This window comes from Zootoca vivipara, chromosome Z2 (assembly GCF_965207765.1).
Source record: "Zootoca vivipara chromosome Z2, rZooViv2.hap1.1, whole genome shotgun sequence".
Taxonomy (NCBI): Eukaryota; Metazoa; Chordata; class Lepidosauria; order Squamata; family Lacertidae; genus Zootoca; species Zootoca vivipara.
This window is the reverse complement of record NC_142585.1, coordinates 26,136,564-26,158,623: the sequence shown is the minus strand read 5'-3', so window position 1 is coordinate 26,158,623 and position 22,060 is coordinate 26,136,564. Positions and strand designations below refer to the sequence as shown.

General features: G+C 42.5%; 1 protein-coding gene across 1 annotated transcript in view; it reads left to right on the top strand.

Annotated features, from left to right (window-relative positions):
- Positions 1–22,060, top strand: part of CAPN6 (calpain 6) — a 59,663-nt gene that overhangs the window by 20,390 nt on the left and 17,213 nt on the right. Inside the window, exons 4-8 of the mRNA XM_035113581.3 lie at positions 12,656–12,787; positions 13,653–13,861; positions 14,873–15,065; positions 19,799–19,992; positions 21,010–21,087. Of these exons, the coding sequence (XP_034969472.1) occupies positions 12,656–12,787; positions 13,653–13,861; positions 14,873–15,065; positions 19,799–19,992; positions 21,010–21,087 (806 nt within the window). The remainder of the gene's footprint in view (positions 1–12,655; positions 12,788–13,652; positions 13,862–14,872; positions 15,066–19,798; positions 19,993–21,009; positions 21,088–22,060) is intronic.

The window sequence follows — 22,060 nt, the reverse complement described above, 5'->3', positions numbered from 1 at the left end:
CACAAACGGAGAACCACTCCTGTCTGCTATGCCATTCTTCCCTCAGGCAGCTGTCGACCATGTGAGGGGCCTCTATGGGTATCATGCAAGGGGTCCAGGGAATTTGTACGACCACATAACCCTTTTCTGCCTATGTTGCCTCTTCGGACAGTAGCACTTGAAGAGGGCTCTTGTTTCTATCATAGTCTCGGTTTGAGGTAAACCTAGGCCGAATTTCTAATATACTGGATTTTGCCTCACATTTGGACTAATATTGACTGATTTGGTTTATGATCTGCCCTTCAACAGGTTTTGGGAGCAGCTCACAAAAGGCTAAAGTTACCTGAATTATCCCATAATAGGAAAGAGCAGCAGAAAAGCAGGCAGCTAAATGTAAAGCAGGCACCATTCACAGCAGGCAGTAAGACATTATTAATATTATTCTTCATTAAGTTTCTATACTGCCCTTCATCCGAAGATTACAGGGCAGTTTACAATATAAAAACACAAAAATTCATAACACTAACAAACAAAAACAGTACCACCTGCTCCACAGACACATACACAATTTAAAAGGCCATGTATTGTTTAACTAGACAAATGCCTGGGGGAAGATGAATGTTTTTGCCTGGCACCTAAAGATGTATAATGAAGGCACCAGGTGAGCCTCCCTGCGGAGGGCATTCTACAAACAGGGAGCCACTGCAGAAAAGGCCCATTCTCATGTTGCCATCCTCCATGGAGGAAGGAGGGATAGAAAGAAGAGCTTCATCTTATGATTGCAGGATCTAGGTTGGTTCAAATATGTAGAAGCGATCCTCGAGGCATTGGGGGTCCTGAGCCATTTAAGGATTTATAGGTCAAAACCAGCACTTTGAATTGGGCCCGGAAACTAATTGGTAGGCAGTGCAGTCAGGTCAGGATCGATGTAATATGCTCAAATAATCTTTTCATGATAACACACCAACCCTAGATTCATTCTGTTTGTTTGTCTATCTATTTAGTTTTTTTAGCCTATCTTTCCTCTAAAAGACATCATGGCTGGTAAAAGCTATCAGTTCAAAACTGCAATAAAATAAAACACTGTGATAAATTCTAATTCAGAAGATTATGTACCCATTCCATAGAAAATAGCTCACAATTACACAGCTGAGGAAGACTTGGAACCATTTCTGCACCGTTTGGTGGGATTTCATTTCTTACGTGTCAATTTTAGATATACAAAACTGTCTTCCCGCAACCAAACTGCAAAATTTGGCTTTCATGATGCTTCCATTTTTCTATATTATCTTCTTTCTATTTGAAAAATATAACTTCTGGGGTACTGTTCTGCAATTTTGATAATGGTGGGTTTTTTTGGCATTTTTTATTTTTTGTTAATAAAATTTTAAATTTAAATTAAATAAATTTTAATGCTACAGTTTCACATTGCATTCACCCTCTGGAATGTATTTACTGTAGAGTGGTATTCAGCAGAAGGTTGGGTTCCATAGGTTGTTCATGTAGAACATTCAGGTCAGCAATAAAATGTCCTGAGAGATTGAGATATTCTCACTGGCTTCTTATTATTGCCATTTCTAACATTAGATTTGAATCCATTCATTATTTTGCTTAGAGAGTGGTTGTCGCAGTAGAAAGCAGCAGGAGACTGCTTGCATATCGTTCTTCCTGTTGGAGCTCAGGCCATGAGAACATGAAGCTTCACCATGCTATCAACCTTCCAGTCAAGTATATTTCAGCTTGTTTCTGACCATTCATCCATTCCCCGCCCCACATTAAAAACATTGACATTTGCAAGTGTTTGCAACAATGCAGAAGAGTTCATATTCATCGGCAGGCTACCCCTGCAGACTTGTGCTGCTATATAAAGTAAATCTGCGTAGTGATATTAACGCTTATGCAGAGTTCTGCCTAATGAGCTGTGACTCTACTGGCTATGCTGAAAATGCTAATTAAGAGGGGGGAAACAACTCTTTTCCTGTCAATATTTTCAGGAAATTTTGAGATGCCCTCTGGCAAGTGGAAACTGAAGGAATGTTGTTTTAAGGATCAACTATTTCAATTTTTCCCTATTTAGAAACGTAGTGTATCTCTAGAAGGTTGATTTTTGAGTAGGATTAAGTCACATACTTGTGAATTTTGAGCTTTTGCACACAAAAATATTTCCCCAAAAGACAGGACTTTTGTGAAATAAAGTGATGGGTAGATGCAGCAGAAAGTGTGAGATGACACTTGTCATTGGAGAACAGGTGATGTTCCTGCAGACCGGAGGCAGGCAAATGTTGTCCCAATCTTTAAAAACAAGTGGACAAAGAAGACCCAGGAAACTACCAACGAGTGAGCTTGATGTTGATACCAGGAAAGGCCCTAGAACAGATAATGAAACAGTTGCTCTGTGAGCAATTAGAAAAGTATGCTGTGATTACTAAGACCCAGTATAGGTTTCTCAGAAACAAGTCATGCCAGACAATTGAGAATCAGGGAAATGCTGCGGACATATTGATTTCAATAAGGTTTTTGACAATACCCCACCCCCAATGATATTCCTGTGAACCTGGTAAAATATGGGCTGGACAAGGTAACTGTTAGTTGGATTTATAGCTAGTTGACTGACCAAATTCAAAGTGTGTTCACGAATGGTTCCTTATCATTCTGGAAAAAAATGACAAATAGGGTGCTGCAGGATTCTGCCCTGGGCACAATATTTTTCAATGTCTTAAAAAATTGATTGGTTGAAGGAATTGAGGGGATGCTCATCCTATTTGCAGATGTCACCAAACTGGAAAGGATTGCTAATGCCGCAGAATTTAGGATTCAACATGACCTTAACAGATTGGAGAACAGGGCCCAAACAAGCTAAATGAATCTCAAAAGAGACAAATGTCAGATTCTACACTTAGGCAAGAAGAACTAGCTGCACAATATATAAGATGGGTAACACCTGGATTACCAGTAGTACATGTGAAAAGGATCTAGTGGTCTTGGTAGACCACAAGTTTAACAGAAGTCAACGGTGTGATGCAGCAGCAAAAAAAATTTAATGCTATTCTAGGCTGCATCAACAGAAGTATAATGTCCTCATCAAGGGAAATGGACTCCCTTGGAAAGTGGTGGACTCTCCTTCCTTGGAGGTTTTTAAGCAGATGTTGGATGGCCATTTGTCATGGATACTTTAGTTGAGCTTTTTGCATTGCAGGGGCTTGGACTAGATGACGCTTGGGGTCCCATCCTATTCTACTCTTCTATGATTCCTATCTTGTGCCCACAATATTTGCAAGGGAGAAGGATTGGGAGAACATCAGAACTTGGTAACACCCCCATTACTCAGTAGCCCCACCAAAACTAAAAGGTGCCAAATCTAGTGTGCCAATGTCAATGCCAGGATATCTGTGACATCAGAAATTGTTTTGTGAATTACCATTGTTAAGTACAAAATGATCACTTCACTTTTCTTTTCTTTTCTTCTTTTCATTTCCTTGGGAGCTCTTTTTTTCAATCCCCATGCAACCTCTTGCAACTCAGGACAACACTTTTATGCATTTGAAAAAGTGAACTGTATTGCCTGAAACTTATGGCATAATAAATTGGTTAGTCTTTAAAGTGCCATAAGACTTCTTATAGTTTAAAAAAGAACAGGTACTAGGGGAGAAAGAGAGAGACGGGGACTCTCCTGGATAGATAAAAGGGGTTAGCCTAAGAGGGAGAAAGTGGTATAAGATAAATAATTGGTGCTTCTGCAATGGGAAGAGGTTGAAGCTAAGTAAATTTTAATTGCTGCAGAAGGTGGTCTTCTGCACTGTACATAAGTAATATGTTTTGCCATAGATGCTGTCATTTTGGACTGAGCATGCTCTGCAGGACAGAAATGTTCTCCAGTTGGTTAGTTTATACAGACTTTTGCTTAATACAAAAAGAAATCAGACGTGAAGGGGATGCAGGAGTTAGAAACTGGGTAGTAACATGGTGGGTAAAAATAAATATGAAACAATATTATATTGGGTCAGGTCACTTTCAGGGTCAGTGTTATTAGCATTGCTTGGAAATAGCTGCCCAAGCTTTCATGTACAGGAACTTATAAGCCCTATCTGGAAATGCCAAGGATGCAACCTGTGTCATTTTCTAAGCAAGGCAGAGATTTTATCTCGCTGGTGAATGCTGTGATTGGCCCCAACCACTGCAGGTGCCAGTCTCGCTGGCCTTGGAAATCCTTGACTATGGGAGGAGTTTGCAGTTGCAGGGTCCCTCCTAAAGCCTTCTCTGATAGCTTACCCAAGTCCTGGTGAAGAGAAGATTGAGAGTCAGATCCAGCAAAGAGCACGGACACACAAATCGTTCCTGTGCCTAAACTCTTTTGCCATGGGGTGGTTAATGAAATTGGCATTCTTACGACGGCCTCTAATCCTCATCATGCAGCTGACTATTGCATATGTCATTGTCACTTTCAACACCACAACCAACAAGGTAAATTACTTGTGTTTTGTGTGAATGTATATGTATGTATGTATGCATGCATGCCTGTAGTTATTAACATGAGAACATACCCAAGTGTGTGTGTCTGAACACACTTGGTTTCACAGTACAGAAGTCTGTACAGCAAATACTTTTGTGGGTGTGACTCAGAAATTGATGAGCTTTCATAAATACACATGCTTGCATGTATGTGTCCCCCCCCTCCTCCTCCTCCTGCTTTCTATATTCACACGTTTCCTCCAAGGAGTCAAGGTGGTGTGCATGACACTCCTACCCTCCATTCTGTCTTCACAACAATCCTGGGAGGACAGTGATGGGCCCAAGGTTACCCTGTGAGTTTTATGGCTTAGTGGGGATTTGAATCCTGCTCTCCTAGCCCAGCACTCTAGTCACTGCACCACAATGCATGTGTTGATCTCTATGTGTGTGTTTCAAAGTTTATGGGTATAAAAGCAGTGAGTGTCCTCTCTGTCTGTGACTCAATGGAGGTGAGCCCTGAAGGTACTGATAGGATATAGGGGCACAGGCAGCTGAATATATTGACAAGTCTCCCTCCTTTGCTCCAGTCCACCATCTACCACAAATTATTGTCCTCACATGTAATACTGCAATATCTGACTTGCTGATGCTATAGAATCGATAGAGAATGACATCTTGACCCCATTAAAGCCAGAGGCGCTTCTGGCTTCATCAGGGTTTGCATTTCACTGATAAAGAAATAAGCAACTTAAGGACCATAATAGCATCACCCAGGAAAAGGCCAGGGTGGGGGAAGGCAGGGAGATATGAGGCTGAACCGCTTGTGCAGCATCCCATTAATCATCAGTTCAGAAAGCTTATTTTTGTGGCTTTAGCCTACTGAAGACAATCCTTCCAGACATCTCTCAGTTTGGCAATACAGAATAAACTGACTGAACTTCAAACCAGATGACAATATAACAAAGCAATGTTACGAGTCTGCACCTTAATTTATTACCAGTTAAACATAGGCCAGAATTAATAGGGTGTTTTTTTCTGGCATCACACAGCAATTTCTTTTTTACATATTTACATAGAAGAAATAGCTGAGCTACCGTTAGCTGGATCATTCATAAGCAGAACCACCTGTGTTATATCCCAGTAGATAAATTATATCATCACTAAATATTGGAGTGATTTTTCTATTCGCAATAAGAATAAGCCCAAAGGTTGTGGAACTCCCTCTGTTCTGATCTCTGATGGTTTTGACTGTTGCAATTCATTCTGGGGTACAAGTTCCAAGATTCTCCAGCTGTTCCATTCACAACTAGTTTCATGTCTCAGGGCTAAGCATTCTCTTCTGATGTGCTGATAATTCGATTGTGGTTGCGTGCATGAGATCCCTGGGCATAGACTAACAGCACGAGGCAATGAAATACTTCAAACCACTCTGCTATGAGCCTCTGAAAAAGATTAGGTATAGGACAGCCTTGGGAAGGTCCTCGGGAACAAGCAAAACTTTCCCAAATGTTCTTGGATCTAAGGCATTATAAAATAAAATTTTGCTTCGAATACCATAAATTAAATAATGTGTGGTTTATGACACAATGTACTACATTTTTATGACTGTAGCAAGCCTCACAGTGAGCTCTGGGATCTCTTAAATTTGTTCTCGTCAGTTGTGAAGCTTGCAAAATACACACCAATTGTAGCTTTTGATATTGCTGTCTGCTCTCATGTGCTGTGGTTGGCTAGCAACCCCTTGCTTCTTTGCCTGCCTAAACTTTAAATGCTCAGAGCTTAAGAGCAGACTTCTCTGAATTTAGAAACGGATTGTAGCTCAGGGTGAATAATCCATTGCAGTTCCTCATACTGTAGTTTCTCAATTTTTCCAAACTCAAGTTCAACTTAACACATTTCTTTAGTTTGAACTTCTCCTAATAAACACATTTCTTTATACAATTAGAGGTGTGTGGGGTGTTGGGGGAGAGGTACTACCCCTGGTGGGGGACACATATTGCTCCTTCTGGGGTAGTTTGTCCACCTTTGGCGACCCCACCCTACATTCAGCTCTCACCTGTGACTCCTAGAAGCTTCCAGGATGTGACAGCAGCCACACCCCGGGAAACAGCTTTGACTGGCTGGTAGCTGATGGGTTTCAAACCCTCACTCAGTGAGTTAGTGACTAGCCCCTGCATACAAAGACAGGGTCTGGTGGATTGAGCGGATGAGGCCAATAGTGGGTCAAATGGTCAAGAAGGCAGTTTCTGCATATATAATGATATAATTGACTTTTTATTTTTATTCTTTGTATATCATATTGTTGTTTTGTTACTGTGGCCGATGGCTGATGCAAATAAAGATTCATTCATTCTGCATATGCTGTAGAGGGAATTGAGAAGCAGATGGGGCTCATCAACCTGGGAAGGTAGTCCATCTAGAAGAAGGTAAACTGATCCTTAACCTCTTCTGCCTTGCATGCTATCTTCAGGAGATGAAAAGGCAAGGAGTAAACCCTACACAATTCCAGAGTGGAGTTCCTAAGATGCTTAGATGGCACCTTGTATGCCTCCTTTCAGCAACTCCTGCAGCCAAGCTGGTGCCAGTGAGGCTGAAGGGTTTTTTTGTTGTCTGGACAGCCCCAGACCTCCATACACACTACCCAGGTTTGCACCCAGTAGAAGTCACTTTGGTGCTGCTAATGCAGTGGTTTGACTTCACCCCACCAAAGTGCACTCCATTGTCTCTTGAGACAGATGGTGCCAACAAGTTTTATGCAATTTTGCCCAATTTACATATTTTTGCAAAGCAGTTTTCTTAATATAATGTGGTTTTGTATATTAAATTTCACTAATACATGTGTTTTCACCCTATGCCTTGGCTGGGGAAGTGCATTGCAAAATTCAGAGAAGTGTAAATTTCCCAGCAAAAACCCACTATTAAATGCTCATTAAGAGCAAACAGCAATCTGAGGAAAACCTCAATTTACATTTGCTCCAATTGAGTGTTTAAAAGCAGGTTTTCATGGGGAAAGCTCTGGGGCAAACCCCTCCCCCCCAAAAAAAAACCTCTGCTTGGACACTGAGCATCTAAGCCCAGACCTGTGTCTGGAAAGAGCAGATCAACAGGTAAGTGTGGATAAACTCTTACCACATTTTGTGGACTCGCAAAGTTGCCTCATGCCAGGCCAGGCTCTTTGCATGTGTAGATTCTCCTGGGCTGTTTTTGCTGCAAGAAACTGACACAGCTAACCCTGCTGATAGTTTTTTTAAAAGCAGTGAGCAGAAATAAAATAAATACAAAGTAGTGTAAAAGGAATTGGCAGCCATAAAATAAGTTAGATTAATGAGCAAAGGAAAGCTTTTGCTTGGTGCCAAAATCACATCAAAACAGGCATTGCTGGTCAGAGCATTCTACAACCAGGGTATCACTACCAAGGTCCTTTCTTCAGTTGCTAGCCACCATATATTCAGTGATGTTGGCCCTCAAAGAGAAGATTCTAAAATATTTTAGGAAGGGCCATAGTTCAGGGGTAGAGTATCCATTTTCCATGCAGAATACCCAAGTTTCAAACCCCAGGATTTCCATGTAGGACTGAGAGAGACCTGAGTTTGAAGCTCTGGAGTGCAGCTGCCAGTCATTATAGACTAGATGGGCCAATGGTCTGACTCAGTATAGGGCAACTCCCTATGTTCTTATGTGAGGGCAGGATCTCTTGTGTTTCACCTTGGTCGGTGTGTCCAGGGGTGGGGCGAGGGGAGGGTGTGCCGCGCAAAGGGGCGGCGTGCCCCACAGGGCCTCTGGAGTCTGCCTGCCTCCTCCCACTCAGCTGCCCTACAGCGGGGGGGGGGAGAGGCAGTGGGTGGACCTTTTGGGCCAGTTAATGAACATATCTGGTGTTAAAATTATTCACAAGCTCACATTCTCAGAGATCACAGGCAGATTGTTGTTCTTGTCATGTCCTGCTCCAGGGTGAAGTATCTGGTTGGTCACTGTGAGTGCAGGACGTTGGACAAGGTGGGACTTGGGTCTGATCCAACAGGTACAATAATAATACTGTACTAATTTATTATTTATACCCTGCTCATCAGGCCAGGCCTCCCCAGCCACTCTGGGCAGTACCCAACAGAATATTAAATACACGATAAAGCATCAAAAATTATAAACCTCCCTAAACAGGGCTGCCTTCAGATGTCTTCTAAAAGTCAGATAGTTGTTTATTTCATTGACATCTGATGGGAGGGCGTTCCACAGGGCAGCTGCCACTACCGAGAAGGCCCTCTGCTTATGGTAGGTTCTGCTTATGTTCTCAGCAAAAACAAATGTCCATGATTCATTTTCTTGACATTAGACATTTGAAGAGCAGACAGTACCACCACACTGCCTTGCCTGGGATGGCTGGTAGTCATATATGCAATGTGGAAAAACATCAAACAATCAAAAAGCTACTAAAACCAAGTTTTCCATAAAACATTTGGCACACAGCAATTGGCATTCTGCAGCAAATTGTATTAAGTACAGCTGCTTTTATGAACCATTCAGGAACCATCATATAGAATGAGTTGCAAGTATCCCAGGACAGCTGGAAGCATGCTGCTATGTACTGTAGTCATTTAGATGTCTTGGGCTGCTCATGTGCTGCTTTTAAAAATGGACCCATACATTCCTTTGCTGCACTCCTCACAGGTTTGGTTTATGGGGGAAGTCTTCATCCGTTCAGTGATTGAAGCTACACACTTGGCCCCCATGCAGCCTGAAACCCCTAATTTGATGTCTGCTGCCCTCTACCTCCTCTTCTTAGAAGGAAGAAAGTTAATCCTTGTCCAAAAAAACAGGATGTCAAAAGCCATATTCCTCCCAAGGTTGGGTTGTTCAGTGTTGAAATAACACATACATCTGTCACAGAGCCCTAAGAGTAGAGAGATAATACATAGGAAATCCAGTTGTCTTGTTTAAAGCTTCTAATAAAATGATATATTTTTTATTTAAATACTGCATTATGTAGTTATTTCCCTCCCTCCCTCCCCCTCCCCCTCTTCCTGCAGGCTCATTGCAGATGCACTAAAATGATCAGATTTATTTCCAAAGCTGGTACTAACTTTTATTTGCTCATTTGTAAGTGGGAAGGTGGTAGCATCACTTAGGGTTCTATGGAAGGCTTCTCTCTCATCAAGAAAATGCAGGGTGCTTTGCTATTTACCTTTGTGGGTGATAAATTTATGTGGAATTGTCCATAAATACTTCTGGTGGGGGGGGAGCGGGGAGAGGCGGTAGCATCATTTATTGTTTCCAAAAGAACGCACATCTTTCCTTTTTTTAGTGAGCTTCAGCCAAGTGGATTATAGTTCTGATTTCAGGTAGAGTTGTGATGGCACAGAAAGACCATTGGAGGATTTGTTATAATCCAATTCAGTATGACCCCCATCTGCACTATGCATTTAAATGAGCATTATATCAATTTAAACAATCATGACTGCCTCCGCAGTCATTCTGGGGAATGAATTCTGGGGAACTGTAGTTTGTTAAGAGGTGCTGAGGGCTGTTAGGAGACTCCCTGTTCCCCTCAAAGAGCTACAATTCCCAGAGTGGAATGCTTCTTCCCAAGCTCTGTGAGGGGAATAGAGCTCTCCTAACATCTTTCAGCCCGGTTAACAAACACAGCTTCCCAGAATTCTTTGAGAATGTTAATTTAAAGATCTTTTTCATCTCATCATAAATGAGGTTCCAGAACTCTTTAATTTCTACCTCTACTACTCAGGCAGTGCACTTCTATGCATGTTTTGGGCTTACTCCATAGTAAGCCTGTCTAGAATTACATTTACAAACTGTATAATAAAAACTATGGTTGCCAGGTCCTCTTGAAATTTAGATGTGCGAGGTGCAGCTGATGACTGAGAGGGTAAAACCTGACGATGCTTGGAGGCTCAGGGTGTAGCTTGATATACTGGAGAAACAGAGCTGGAAACAAAAGCTTTCAAATCAAGCAGTTTTGTCTCCTTACCCTGAAATTTTAGCTCATTGAGAAAATAGCTTAAACATCAGGTCAAAGACTTCCCAACAACTTGAATAAACACATCCCCCCCCCTGAATTCTCCCACTGCCCATGGTAGTCTTCTCTGTGAATTTGTGATAGAATCAGATCCCTAAGCTTGTAAATACGTTGAACAACATTCATTCTTAGGCTGCTTCTAGGTTGTAAGTTTATGAAACTTATGCAACTGTAATGGGAAGGGGAAGGAAACAGCAAAATAAGTTCTGTGTCATCCTCATATTTGTTTTGGAGTCAGCCTTAACCACATCCACATGGAAGGCCGTCTGCATTGCTGACCTCTGGGACTCAGCGGCTCAAAGCGATGAGAGAACCCAGACAAGCTGTATTCTCACCATGATTTTGCATTGTAATTCTGGCAAAGGGATGCAAGTATGATATATAGTCTCTTTTGGGGCTGGTCAAATGTGAGTGTGCTTGAATGATTATTGTTTTGGCTTCCAAAACCAAGGCCACAAGCAAGATGAACCCAACAACACTCCTCCTGAAATAGATTCAGTATTAAAAGTTATAAAAGAAAAGGAAGTTGGAAAGCATCAATGCCAGAGATAAGATTCGGAATTCTGAACTATTTCCAGTGTAGATTTGGGATATTTTCTTCCTACACAGTGATTAAAAGGATGTTGATATTTTGGTGTCCAAACTCCTAAGCCTTTGAACACATTAGCGACTTAAAACGCAGCACGGCCATTTCACTCATTATGTTTCAAGCCACATTTGCAAACTGCTGTTCACACTATGGAAGGGGGGGTTGTCTTCACCTGATCCATATTACCTGTTTGGTCCCCCCCCCACTCTCATCTGCACATGTGCTATCACTGAACACATTGAAATGTACTTCTGAGTAAACGTGTATAAGATTGGGTTTTGAGTCTGTGATCCCTTGAGGCAGTTGCCTCGTTTTGCGTCCCCATGTTTCCCAGTGTTTCATAAAGCAACAGGCTCCTATAACTTGGGAGTTTCTCCGAGCTTTTGAACCACCCCCTCTACACTTTCTAAATTTATGGGGCACTACAGGGGTTCCCCTGCTCAGTGCCACTCCTCTACAGTGTGCAAAAATTCTTGCACAAAATTGTGTGCTCATAAAGTCTGCAGCTAAATGTTTTTTTAAAATATTGTTTTCGAGATTGCTTTTTTGCAAACATTGTGTACTATCCAGTGCTCACACTGCTCCTGCACAAATGATTTCCATGTTCACTTTGATGTAGGGGGCTGTTCAATCTACGCATTGCACACCAGGAATTTTCTCCTCCACTGAAGTGAATGGGGAGGCCACTCCATGCATGAGATCCGTGAGCATGTTAACCTGTATCTTCTCCCATTGCCTGAATTCGGGGAGTTGTCACCATGGAGGTTCCTGTCCATGGTTCCTGTCCTGTCTTGTTTCCTACTGGGTAGAAACAAAAATGGGCCGCTTAATTCATTCTGTAGTTCTGCACCACCTTTGATGAAAGCTTTCTTCCTTTTTAACTAAGGGCTCTGTTGGTGCGCGAGCATCTTACTCTTGGGTTTTCATTTCTTTCTGAAGCAGAGTTTCTTTTACAGAAAAATTTTCCTGCATCTTTTACTTATTTACAGCAGCAGCAGCATTCCAGCTATCTCTTAGTGAAATTCCCATTACAGGAATAGACACCATTTGGTTCTGTTTCTCAGTATTTATTATTTACAAAACTTTACACTGGTCAATAACAAATAAAACAACACAATCTTTTTTCTCTTTTAACCATTCGGCCAGAGACCTAATGCTGAATCATTCACATGCTCATTTACAATAGCAACTTGTCCAGGACCATTTTCCAGGTTTCTTCTAGAATCTTCCAACAGGCTCATCCATACTTTGCATGTCCCTTGATTTCTAGGCACAGGCCCAAGAGCTTTTTCTTTTACCCCGTCTCTTTCCCTGGGAAAACCCGCTGTCTACTGCTGAATCGGAACAAATGTCAACCTGCAGAAAACCCAGTTGATGTTTGTTTTGATTCACCAGTAAACAGCAGGTTTTCCTGGGGAAAGAAGAAGAAACGGGGGGGGGGGAGGACGGAAGAAAAATCTCTGGGTCTCATGCCTAGAAATCACAGCACAAAACGGAAATGTAGATGACCCCAAACATTTCAGCAGGTCAAATGTTTGAAACCTGGGAGCCATTTCCCTCTTTTGTAAAACTGCGATACCAATTTGCTTATGCGTGTTTTGCCTTTAAAGGAACTCTCTGAAGATCCTCACTTGGTTGTCAATGGAATCAGTTCCCATGACTTGCACCAAGGGAAGCTGGGAAACTGCTGGTTCGTGGCTGCCTGCTCTTGCCTGGCCCTTCGGCATAACCTCTGGCAAAAGGTACTGTGCTACTGAGCACCAGACAAGAATTCCCAGGGCTCTAAAGCGATGGGTGTCAAGGACACTAAGCCGGCTACTCTGGGAAGACTTTTGCTTTTAGACAGTAATAAAGATAAATCAAATGTGGTTTAGGATCCCAAGTCCTTTTGATCTTGGAAGAGAAACAACTGGTGTTTCTTTTCATGAGTGTTTTTTTAATGAGCACATCTGGATGGGGGCAGGGTCAAATGCAGCCCTCCAGGTCTCTCTCTTCCCTTCAGAACTATCCCCAAGCCCACAGTCCTCACAGACTTTGCTTCATCCACCGATTGAGTGTTTTTGATTGGATGGAACGCTGATTGTGCTTCCTACTTGCCTGGATAGAGGATAGAGAGGAACATGTGTGTGTGTGTGTGTGTGTGTGTGTGTGTGTGTGTGTGTGTGTGTGTACAGAAACTACCCTGCCGTACAAAGGCAAAAAATTGCTTTTGTGGCTCAGCCCACTTTTGCCTCTGGCCCTGTGGCCCCTGGAAGGTCACCAAGAATGCAAAACAGCCCATGATCTGAAAAAGAGTTCTTCATCCTTTGGCTAACCAATTTACTCTGAATGAATAATTCTGTAAAACCATCCATTTCTGTTCTCATCCTGGGGCACCTTCTCTTAGCTTATTGTGCAATTGAAGGGCTATAAGAATGATCTTAACTAAGAAGGAATTTAAATTGTTTCCTTGTCATGGAAGTCTTCCCCTCCCCAATTACAAATTAATGTTTACAAATCCAAGGTTTTTTGGGTCCATTTTTTTAATGGATCCATTTTATCCGTTAATCGAGAAATGTTTCCTGCCTCAATGCTTGGAGTAATTCTCTGTTTCTTTGGGCACTTTAGGTGGTTCCAGATGTTGAGGAACAGGACTGGGTTTCAGATAAGCCAGATCAAAATGTGGGGATATTTCACTTCTGCTTCTGGTGTTTTGGAGAATGGATTGATGTGGTCATAGATGACCGATTGCCAACTGTACGCAATGAGCTGATCTACTGCCATTCTAACGACTGCAATGAATTCTGGAGCGCCCTTCTGGAGAAGGCCTATGCAAAGTACGTGATTGCTTTGACTTGGCACAATTTCTGTTCTTTCAACAAAACGAAAACTGCCTCATAATGTTGTTACAAAATGTTACGATCTTACCAAAACCAAGTGGTTTTAACAAACTGGATATCCGTGGGGTATTTCTGCCCATGATGATCTTGTGGGCCCTTCATACCTCATGCCTTACATAGAATACACAGCCATGTAAGAATGTAGCATGGTCAGATTGGGAGGGTTTCCTACAAGAGATTTCACGGAGTCAGAAGTACTATAAGGGAATCCCTCAACAGTCCAGATAAAGTTGGCAAGGTATCCTTACTCAGTGCTATTTTTCAAGAAAACGAAGTGCCAGAACTCACCATGAACCCTTATTCTCTTATAATGGCAATACTGCCCACTTGAGAGGTGCCAGACCCGAGTTCCGGCAGGTTCTGGATGAAATGAAGCCCTGTCTATAGGTAATACATAGCTCTCCCTTGACAGCACAATTCTTCTCTAGTTCAAATTTAATGGGGCTTACCTGCAGGAGAGTGGGTAGTTGCAGGAAATGGCTAGGGGGGCATGGCTAAAAGGTGCATGCATTTCGTTCTCCCACTCTGAGCTAAGGATGGTGAGATCTAGGTCTCTGGGTAAAGGAATGATAGGAAACAGCAGTTTTTGTGGGGGGCTAAGAGCAGCTAGTGAGATGGCAAGGCAGAGAATTGAGCTTGACCAACTTACATCATTTCAGATTTCTGGCTGCCTTTCTCTGGAGATCTGATGTGGGGTAGTGGATTTCCCCATAGGTTGGAGTATTTAAGCTGTGTCTGCTCCACCTTTGCCCAACCTGTGCATTTTTAAATAAACCCAAATATTACAAAATACCAACAAGTGTCTAGTGATCTCCTTCCAAAGGAAATGAAACCTAGGTAAGCACCATGCCTCTAGAGGGGAGGAGGAGGGGAGACAGCCCATTGGGAGCAGCGAAACCTTCTTCATATACCTGGGTGTGTCCTCAATGTGCATTGTGTTACCACTAGGATGGCTGGGTCTTATGAAGCCCTGGATGGTGGCAACACCGCAGAGGCCATCGTTGACTTCACAGGAGCAGTTGCAGAATCCATTGACATGATTGATGGCCACTACAGCCATGATATCATCGAGCAGGCGAAACTCTTTGAAGACTTGCTGAAGGTGCAAAGAAGAGGAGGATTAATCAGCTGTTACATCATGGTAATGCTATATTACTAAGAGAAGGAGCATTTAAAAAATAATAATAATAGTTGCTTGTTGTGACGGATTGGCCTGGTGGGCAAAAGAACTCCAGGGTGCAGAGAGTTAAACCCCAACCTCCTGGATAAATGACGCATTCCATTCCTGAGGGGCGGGACTGCCAGGAGTTTAAAAGGAATGGGAGGCAGTTAATTCAGGGGAGAGGGTTGTGGGAGCGAGGGAGAGTGTGGGTAGGCGTAGGAGATCTTAAAGTGTTCTGAGGAGTTTAATTGAATTATATTATCTAGCCATTGTTAATTGAAACTAAGAATATGATCTAAGAGCCTGTACACATGAAACCATTACGCGTTTAAAAGACCTCTAGTAATAAAGCTTTCTTAAATGTTAGTGGATGTGCTTAGTTATTCCAGCTGGGTATCTAAACTCACAGAAGTGGTGGCTCAGTAGAGGACAAAAGTTACCTCGGGAATAGAGGCGACAGTTTGTGTCCTAGAGTTACAAGGAGGAGGCTTAGGAGGATAACCTGGGGTGCCACAAAGTTGCCAGAGTGGAAAGGGCAAACTTTTGCAGTGGGGAATCAAACTGAGTGAGACCCTTTACTGTAGGCAGGAGGTTATTCCGTCAAACAGCCTAGAGTTTATCAAGATACCAGGCCACGTAAGCTGGAAGACTCTCTTTACTAAGGAACCCAAGTAACAGGGGTTTATTTTAAGGCGGCAGGAGAAGTGGGGGGGGGGTGGTTTCACCCCTGGATTCCTGTGGCGCATTTTTAGTAATAGAGAGGGAGGACATTTCGTCACATATTAAGAAGGATCCCCGAAAGTTTAGTGACAACACCGGGACTGGGTTTGTACCATATTAATTGGTGGCAAAGTCCTTGGGTTCGTTACACTTGTCACCCAGAAAGTCTCCTAGAGACCTACACTGAAAATATATATACCATTCGAATGTGGAGGAGGATTCAAATAATGCATAAAATTCCATACAGCATGGTGGGGGAAGCAAAAAAAAACAACAAGTAAAACACCAGTCACCACCCCATAATAATAATAATAAGAAACAACATTAGCAAACAATAAATGGAACAATACTCGCACCCACTAACTAACAAATTATCTAAGAGTGATAGGGGGTCTGCAGTAGGAAGACTGAATTAAAAAGAGCTGGTTTTCACTTTCCCTGCAGTGCACAGTTACAGGAGCCTGAGTTGTGTGTGTGTGTGTGTGTGTGTGTGTGTTCCATACTTGACATCTTTGATGGGAAGATGGCAGAGCGTAAGAGATGTGTGCATGGAGTTCCCATAGTTCCCTTGCAGGCACATTGGATTGTCGGAAAACAAATCTGTGTAGAAAGAGCTCCCTGGGGATAGGAGCTGTGAAAACCCAATCTGCAACCCAATCTGTCCCTTGCCATGCTCTTAACTCTTCACAGGAATGTGAGGTTCCGCCCCCTTTGGAATAGGGTGAGGGATGAATAATTCCTGGATCAGACAGAGATGAATAAAGCAGAGTTTTCCAGCTTCCAGTCCAAGCTTCTACTGCCTTCCCAGTTTGTTTGGTTGCTTATTTCTCATAGTCACGATCAATTTTCCAAACACTCATTTACTGCGGACAAATTGTCATTTGGTGCTGATTACAAATTCCAGGAGAGCAGTTGTGTTGCATTTTATTTTATTTGCTTGCTTACTTACTTGCATGCAAATAAATAAAATGCAGCAGAACTACTCTCCTGGAATTTGTAATCACCACTCATTGGTGATTATTTGCTTGCATACTTAACCTACAAGCAGTTCTAAACTGCTAAATAGTTTAAGATATCTAAAGTACAACATAAAAAGCTATAAAAACGGTATTATAAAACAGACAAAACCCTGGAAAGTAGCAAAGAATCACATGGCGTATCTTGGTGTCTTAGTTTTACGAAACTGCCTTTATTATACCATTCATAGGCCACTTACTTGTGTACATTCAGTGAAGGGATATGTATATACAGTGGTACCTCGGGTTACAAACAATGCTTCAGGTTACAGACTCCGCTAACCCGGAAGTAGTACCTCGGGTTAAGAACTTTACTTCAGGATAAGAACAGAAATCGCGTGCCAGGGGCGTGGCAGTAGCAGGAGGCCCCATTAGCTAAAGTGGTACCTCAAGTTAAGAACGGTTTCAGGTTAAGAACGGACCTCTGAAACGAATTAAGTTCTTAACCAGAGATATCACTGTATGTGTTTTACAGGGGAAGGGCCATAGCTCAGTGGTAGAGCATATGCTTTGCATGCAGAAGCTCCCAGGTTCAATCCTTAGCATCTCCATGTAGAATTGGAGCAAACCCTGCCCTAAGTCCTGGAAAACCACTGATAGTCAGTGCAGAGAGCAGAGAGCTAGATGGCCCAATCGTCTGACTCCTTGGAAGAGAGTTTCCTATATACAGTACCTATTAGACCCAATCAAGATGACAAATTCCTGGGTAGAAGCAACCTTCTTGCCTCCCTTGCATGGAACTATAGTGGAATATAGCACATGTTTAGCACTCTTTCCAATATTCGCAGACAGATTTTTTTTTTCCTGGAAGCAAATATGAAAACAAGCTCTAAGCATACTCTATATTCCAGCTCCAGTGAAATAAACTGCCATGCAAATGCAGCCTCAGTCAGACATTGGCCACCAAACTCAATTTGGTCTACACAGACTAGCAGCTGCATGCAGAGGAGTGGGGAAACCCATACAGGGCTAAAAGAAGCCCTGGAATGGATTTAACCCAGGGGTGTATGTGAAGATGATGCTTCCTGTTGCATTCATTTGTGGAATGGCTATCTTACCCAGGACTCTGTAACAAGCAGTACCCCAGTCTTTTGATAGACTGAACAAAATACATTGCTCATAGCAACTCACTAGGACACAGGAAGCAGGCCATTGTTCCATCTAGTCCAGTGTTTTCTGCATAGATTGGCAGCAGCTCTCTTGGGGTTTTGGAAAGTAGACATTCTCCCACTCCCCATAGAGATGTTACAAATGCAACCTGGGACCCTCCACGTGCAGAGCAGGCACTGAGTTCGAGGTCTTTCTTTGTCTCTTCTTATCTTGTATGAAGACATTCCATTTGGCTTACATTAAGAGTAAATAGCGGGTGTTGCTGAGAAAAGCATATGGTGCTCTTCATTTATCTAGCCAACTGGTTTCAGACACTCAAGGCTATGGGTTTCTCTTGACCTGTGGTAAAAATACACATGGCACGGAAAATTAAAAGCTGTGTATGATTCTCCATGTGAAAGTCCATCAACATTCCCAAGTTTGACTCTGGTTTTGGATAAAAGCAAAAATTGCCGACAGTGATGTGACTATCAAGAGGCATACAAATAAGGAGCTGATTGGTTGTGTGATGGACAGTTTTCTTCAATTTGTGCCTCTGAAAATTGCTCCTTGGGGGACAAGAGAAATATCAATTCAACATCGAGCTTAAATGAGCTTCCCTCACAACTTACCTTCTAGCAAAGGTGGATGCGTTTGCAAATGCCATCACGTGTTTCTACACAGAGAGTTTTTAATTAATGTGTAGCTTTATAACTCAAAATAGAAAGATGATACCACTTGTTTTGGTTTTATCAGGTGACTGAGAGATCCTGCATTTGGATACAGAAAGCATTGGTGTACTAAGAATTGCTTTTCGTAATAAAATAAAATTTAAAAAGAAAGCTGGTTACAATTCAGGTTGGCAAGTCACCACCAAGATTAATGGAAATCTTTTTCAGTCTTTGCAGCTTTAACAAGAACGAACAGTGTTATAACTCCTTATGCTGTCATGGAAACGCATGCTGTGTTGTTTGTGAAGAATACAAGTGAATAATTGTTAGGACTGCTGAGAAGCCCATGGGATATGCCAGTGGATCTCAGTAGAATTCATGAAGTGATTCTCTGTGAGCTGCAGTTATGGTCAGACATGGTAGATTTGGCATTAGTTAACACTGATCGTGACTATTAGAAAACCATTCAACTGATTTGTGTTTTTATTGTTATTCCCTCACTCACCCACCCCACCCCCAGCTTCAGAATGTTTTGCTTTAGTTGCCATTATTAGAGGTGGCAGCAGTGTGTATAGGAACAGACAGTTCGGGACATGGACAAGTAAGTAAGAGGAAAGAAGCCTAGAAGCAGAGGTGCGTGGTCAGGAAATTCAGTAGACAAGTAATGCTCTCCAAAGCTGGGGTGTGCAAATCCTGGCAATGAATCTCAATGAACAACAATTCCAAACTATCCAAGGTTATACCGTGCTAGAGAGGCAATATACGACATGTCAGAACATCCCCCCCCCCCAAAAAAGCAGATATGTTTTGGGAAGGGGTGAGAGCAGGCTCAAAGTCAGTGCTAATCAGCAGTGACCTCCAGCCAGTTTTCTGTAGTGGTGGGCTCTGTGATAAAGTTCCTTTTGGGAAGCTTGGTCAAGCAGTTGATCCAGCTGTCTCCACCTGCCCCACCCTTGATGCCACCTATGAAGTCAGATTTGGGGCAGGTGGGCATTGGGAGCCAAATTGGCCTGTGAGTCAGAGGTTCACCACCCTTGCTTTAGAGAATCATGGGACCTTGTGTTAAAGTCAGAACAATACTGGGATCGGGGGGGCGGGGGGGCAGGACTGATTAAAGGACCGAGAGGATTACTTAAGAAGAAGGAAATGCTAGATTCTGTGTTCCTCAAAGACTTTTGAAATCCCTGCATTAACTCATGTTTTTCTTACTCCACAGCCTTTGTCTTCTAATGAATTTGAGGGACAGACTGAAATGGGTTTGGTCAAAGGCCATGCCTACTCGGTGACAGAAATCCTGATGATGCCCCTGGGAGAGAAGCGCCTGCCATGGGAAAAGACTAAGAAACTCTTCATGATCAGGTTGAGGAACCCCTGGGGAAAGAGCGAGTGGAACGGTCCATGGAGTGATGCGTAAGCAATGCATGCTTTGATATTTAGGATGCGCTTGTCACTTTTTGAAAGAGGTGCAGAGGCTAAAAGAAACACACTCTCAAGTGTGGAAACATTTCCAAGGGACACATGAAGACAGAGGCAACATGGTGGTGGTGGCTACATTTAGAGCGGGGATTCCCAAACTTGGGTCTCCAGCTGTTTTTGTATTAGAACTCCCATCATCCCTAGCTAGTGGGACCAGTGGGTTTTGTCTTGTTTTCTAAATCATGTTAATGCAGAAGCAGAAGGAAATAATTTGTAAGGGACACAGACTGAAAATGTATAGATTTGCCCATGTATATCTACATCATCATCATCATCATCATCATCATCAGCCTGGAGATAGAAAACTAGGGCACCCAGGAAAATGGGTGTAAAATAGTCTTCTCCCTGATATGCTTGTTCTTGTTTTGTAGGGAGGACCATCATGGGATCCCCCACTTGTGCCCAAAATGTTGTATACACATGCAAACACAGACACAGAGGGCTCTTCCACACTTTCGTCCTGCCACTTTTCTCCTGGGAAACCTACTCTTTACTGCTGAATCAGAGCAAACATCAATCAGATTGTCTGTAGATTGATGTTTGCTTTGATTCAGCAGTAAAGAGGGTTTTTTTCCAGGGAAGTCAACCCAAAATTCATTCATTCACTCATTCGTACATGATTCTCGCCCTTCCTATTTTATCTTCACACCCAGTGAGCTTTATGGCTGAGGGAGGACTTGGTCTTCCAGGTCCTATTCAGGCACTTTAACCACTATCTCATTCTACCTCATTTTTTAAGAAACAATTTTACATGCAGTCCCTGAAAATCGACCAATGGACCTAACAGTGAACCTGATAAGCCCTGCCTGGAGTTGCTGGGGACTAAACTAAACTTAAGTCCTTCTTCATGCTAAGCAGATACTCTACCACTCAGCTTATGGCTCTTCCCTTTAAATATATGTTTATACAAATGAAATAGTTATTTGAGTTAACATTTTTCATCCCCTTCAGATCAGAGGAGTGGAAAAGCGTGAGCCAAGCAGAACGGAAGAAATTAAGACTTACTATTGAAGACGATGGAGAGTTCTGGTGAGCAATGGAAGTGGTCTCATTAAGGCAGCACTGCTTGTTTCCTTCCATTTATATGTCAAGACAACTGAAAGGCCCATAATATTTCATAGGCAGGAAGAGGGAAATTAGGGTGGAGGCACTGCTCCAGCCTCCAGCACCACCACTTTCCCTTTCCTCCAGCCTTAGCTCCAGGTTTTGGAGGGCCTTGGCAAGACACTGCTCATCAGTGAGTCCACTTACTGCAGTGGGTCCTGGTGGCTCTTTTAGGAGGGTCCTCTGAATGGTTGGGAGCCCTTGGCGTATGCTCAGCCATGCCAAGCTTTGATGCTAGTCCTGACTTCTGCCCATCTCTCTACCCTCTAGCTCTGCTATCCAACCCACTCCTTGAAGATATCCCTCTTTTTCTCTCCTCTCACCTCTGCAGTATTCTCCTGTCTAGCCTAGCCAAGCACCTTTCTGCCATTCTGTCTCTCTAGCAAACAACTTCTATCTCTATGGCTGCATTTACTTGGCAGATTATTCCACTTCCCCAACACTTCCCTGTTAATTTCCACATCATGGTTGAGCTTAGATGGGTTTTTAAATGTAAGAGAGGATATATTAATTGCAATTTACCCCTCCAGACACCCACATTCGTGGGATGAACATATACTGCACAGAGTTTAAAGTCCTATCCTTAGCAGAAAAATGGAGAACATATAGGAATAGGCTGTGCCTTCTTTTAATTAAGTCCAGCTGCAAAGTAAGTTGCCCCCCACATTTCTTACTCCACTTAACAGAAAATAAGACAACAGACTGAGAAGTAAGTTTAAAATATGATTTACTTGTTGGTAGTCTTAGTCCTCATTCTCAACAGCAACAGTAGTAAAGTAAATGCAGACAAAATACTTATATTTACAGTATAAGCAGCCTCAAGCAAGCTAAATTACCTAAATAATAATTGTTCTGTTTTTAAATCTATTGATTAAATGAGATGTCCTGATCATTGAAC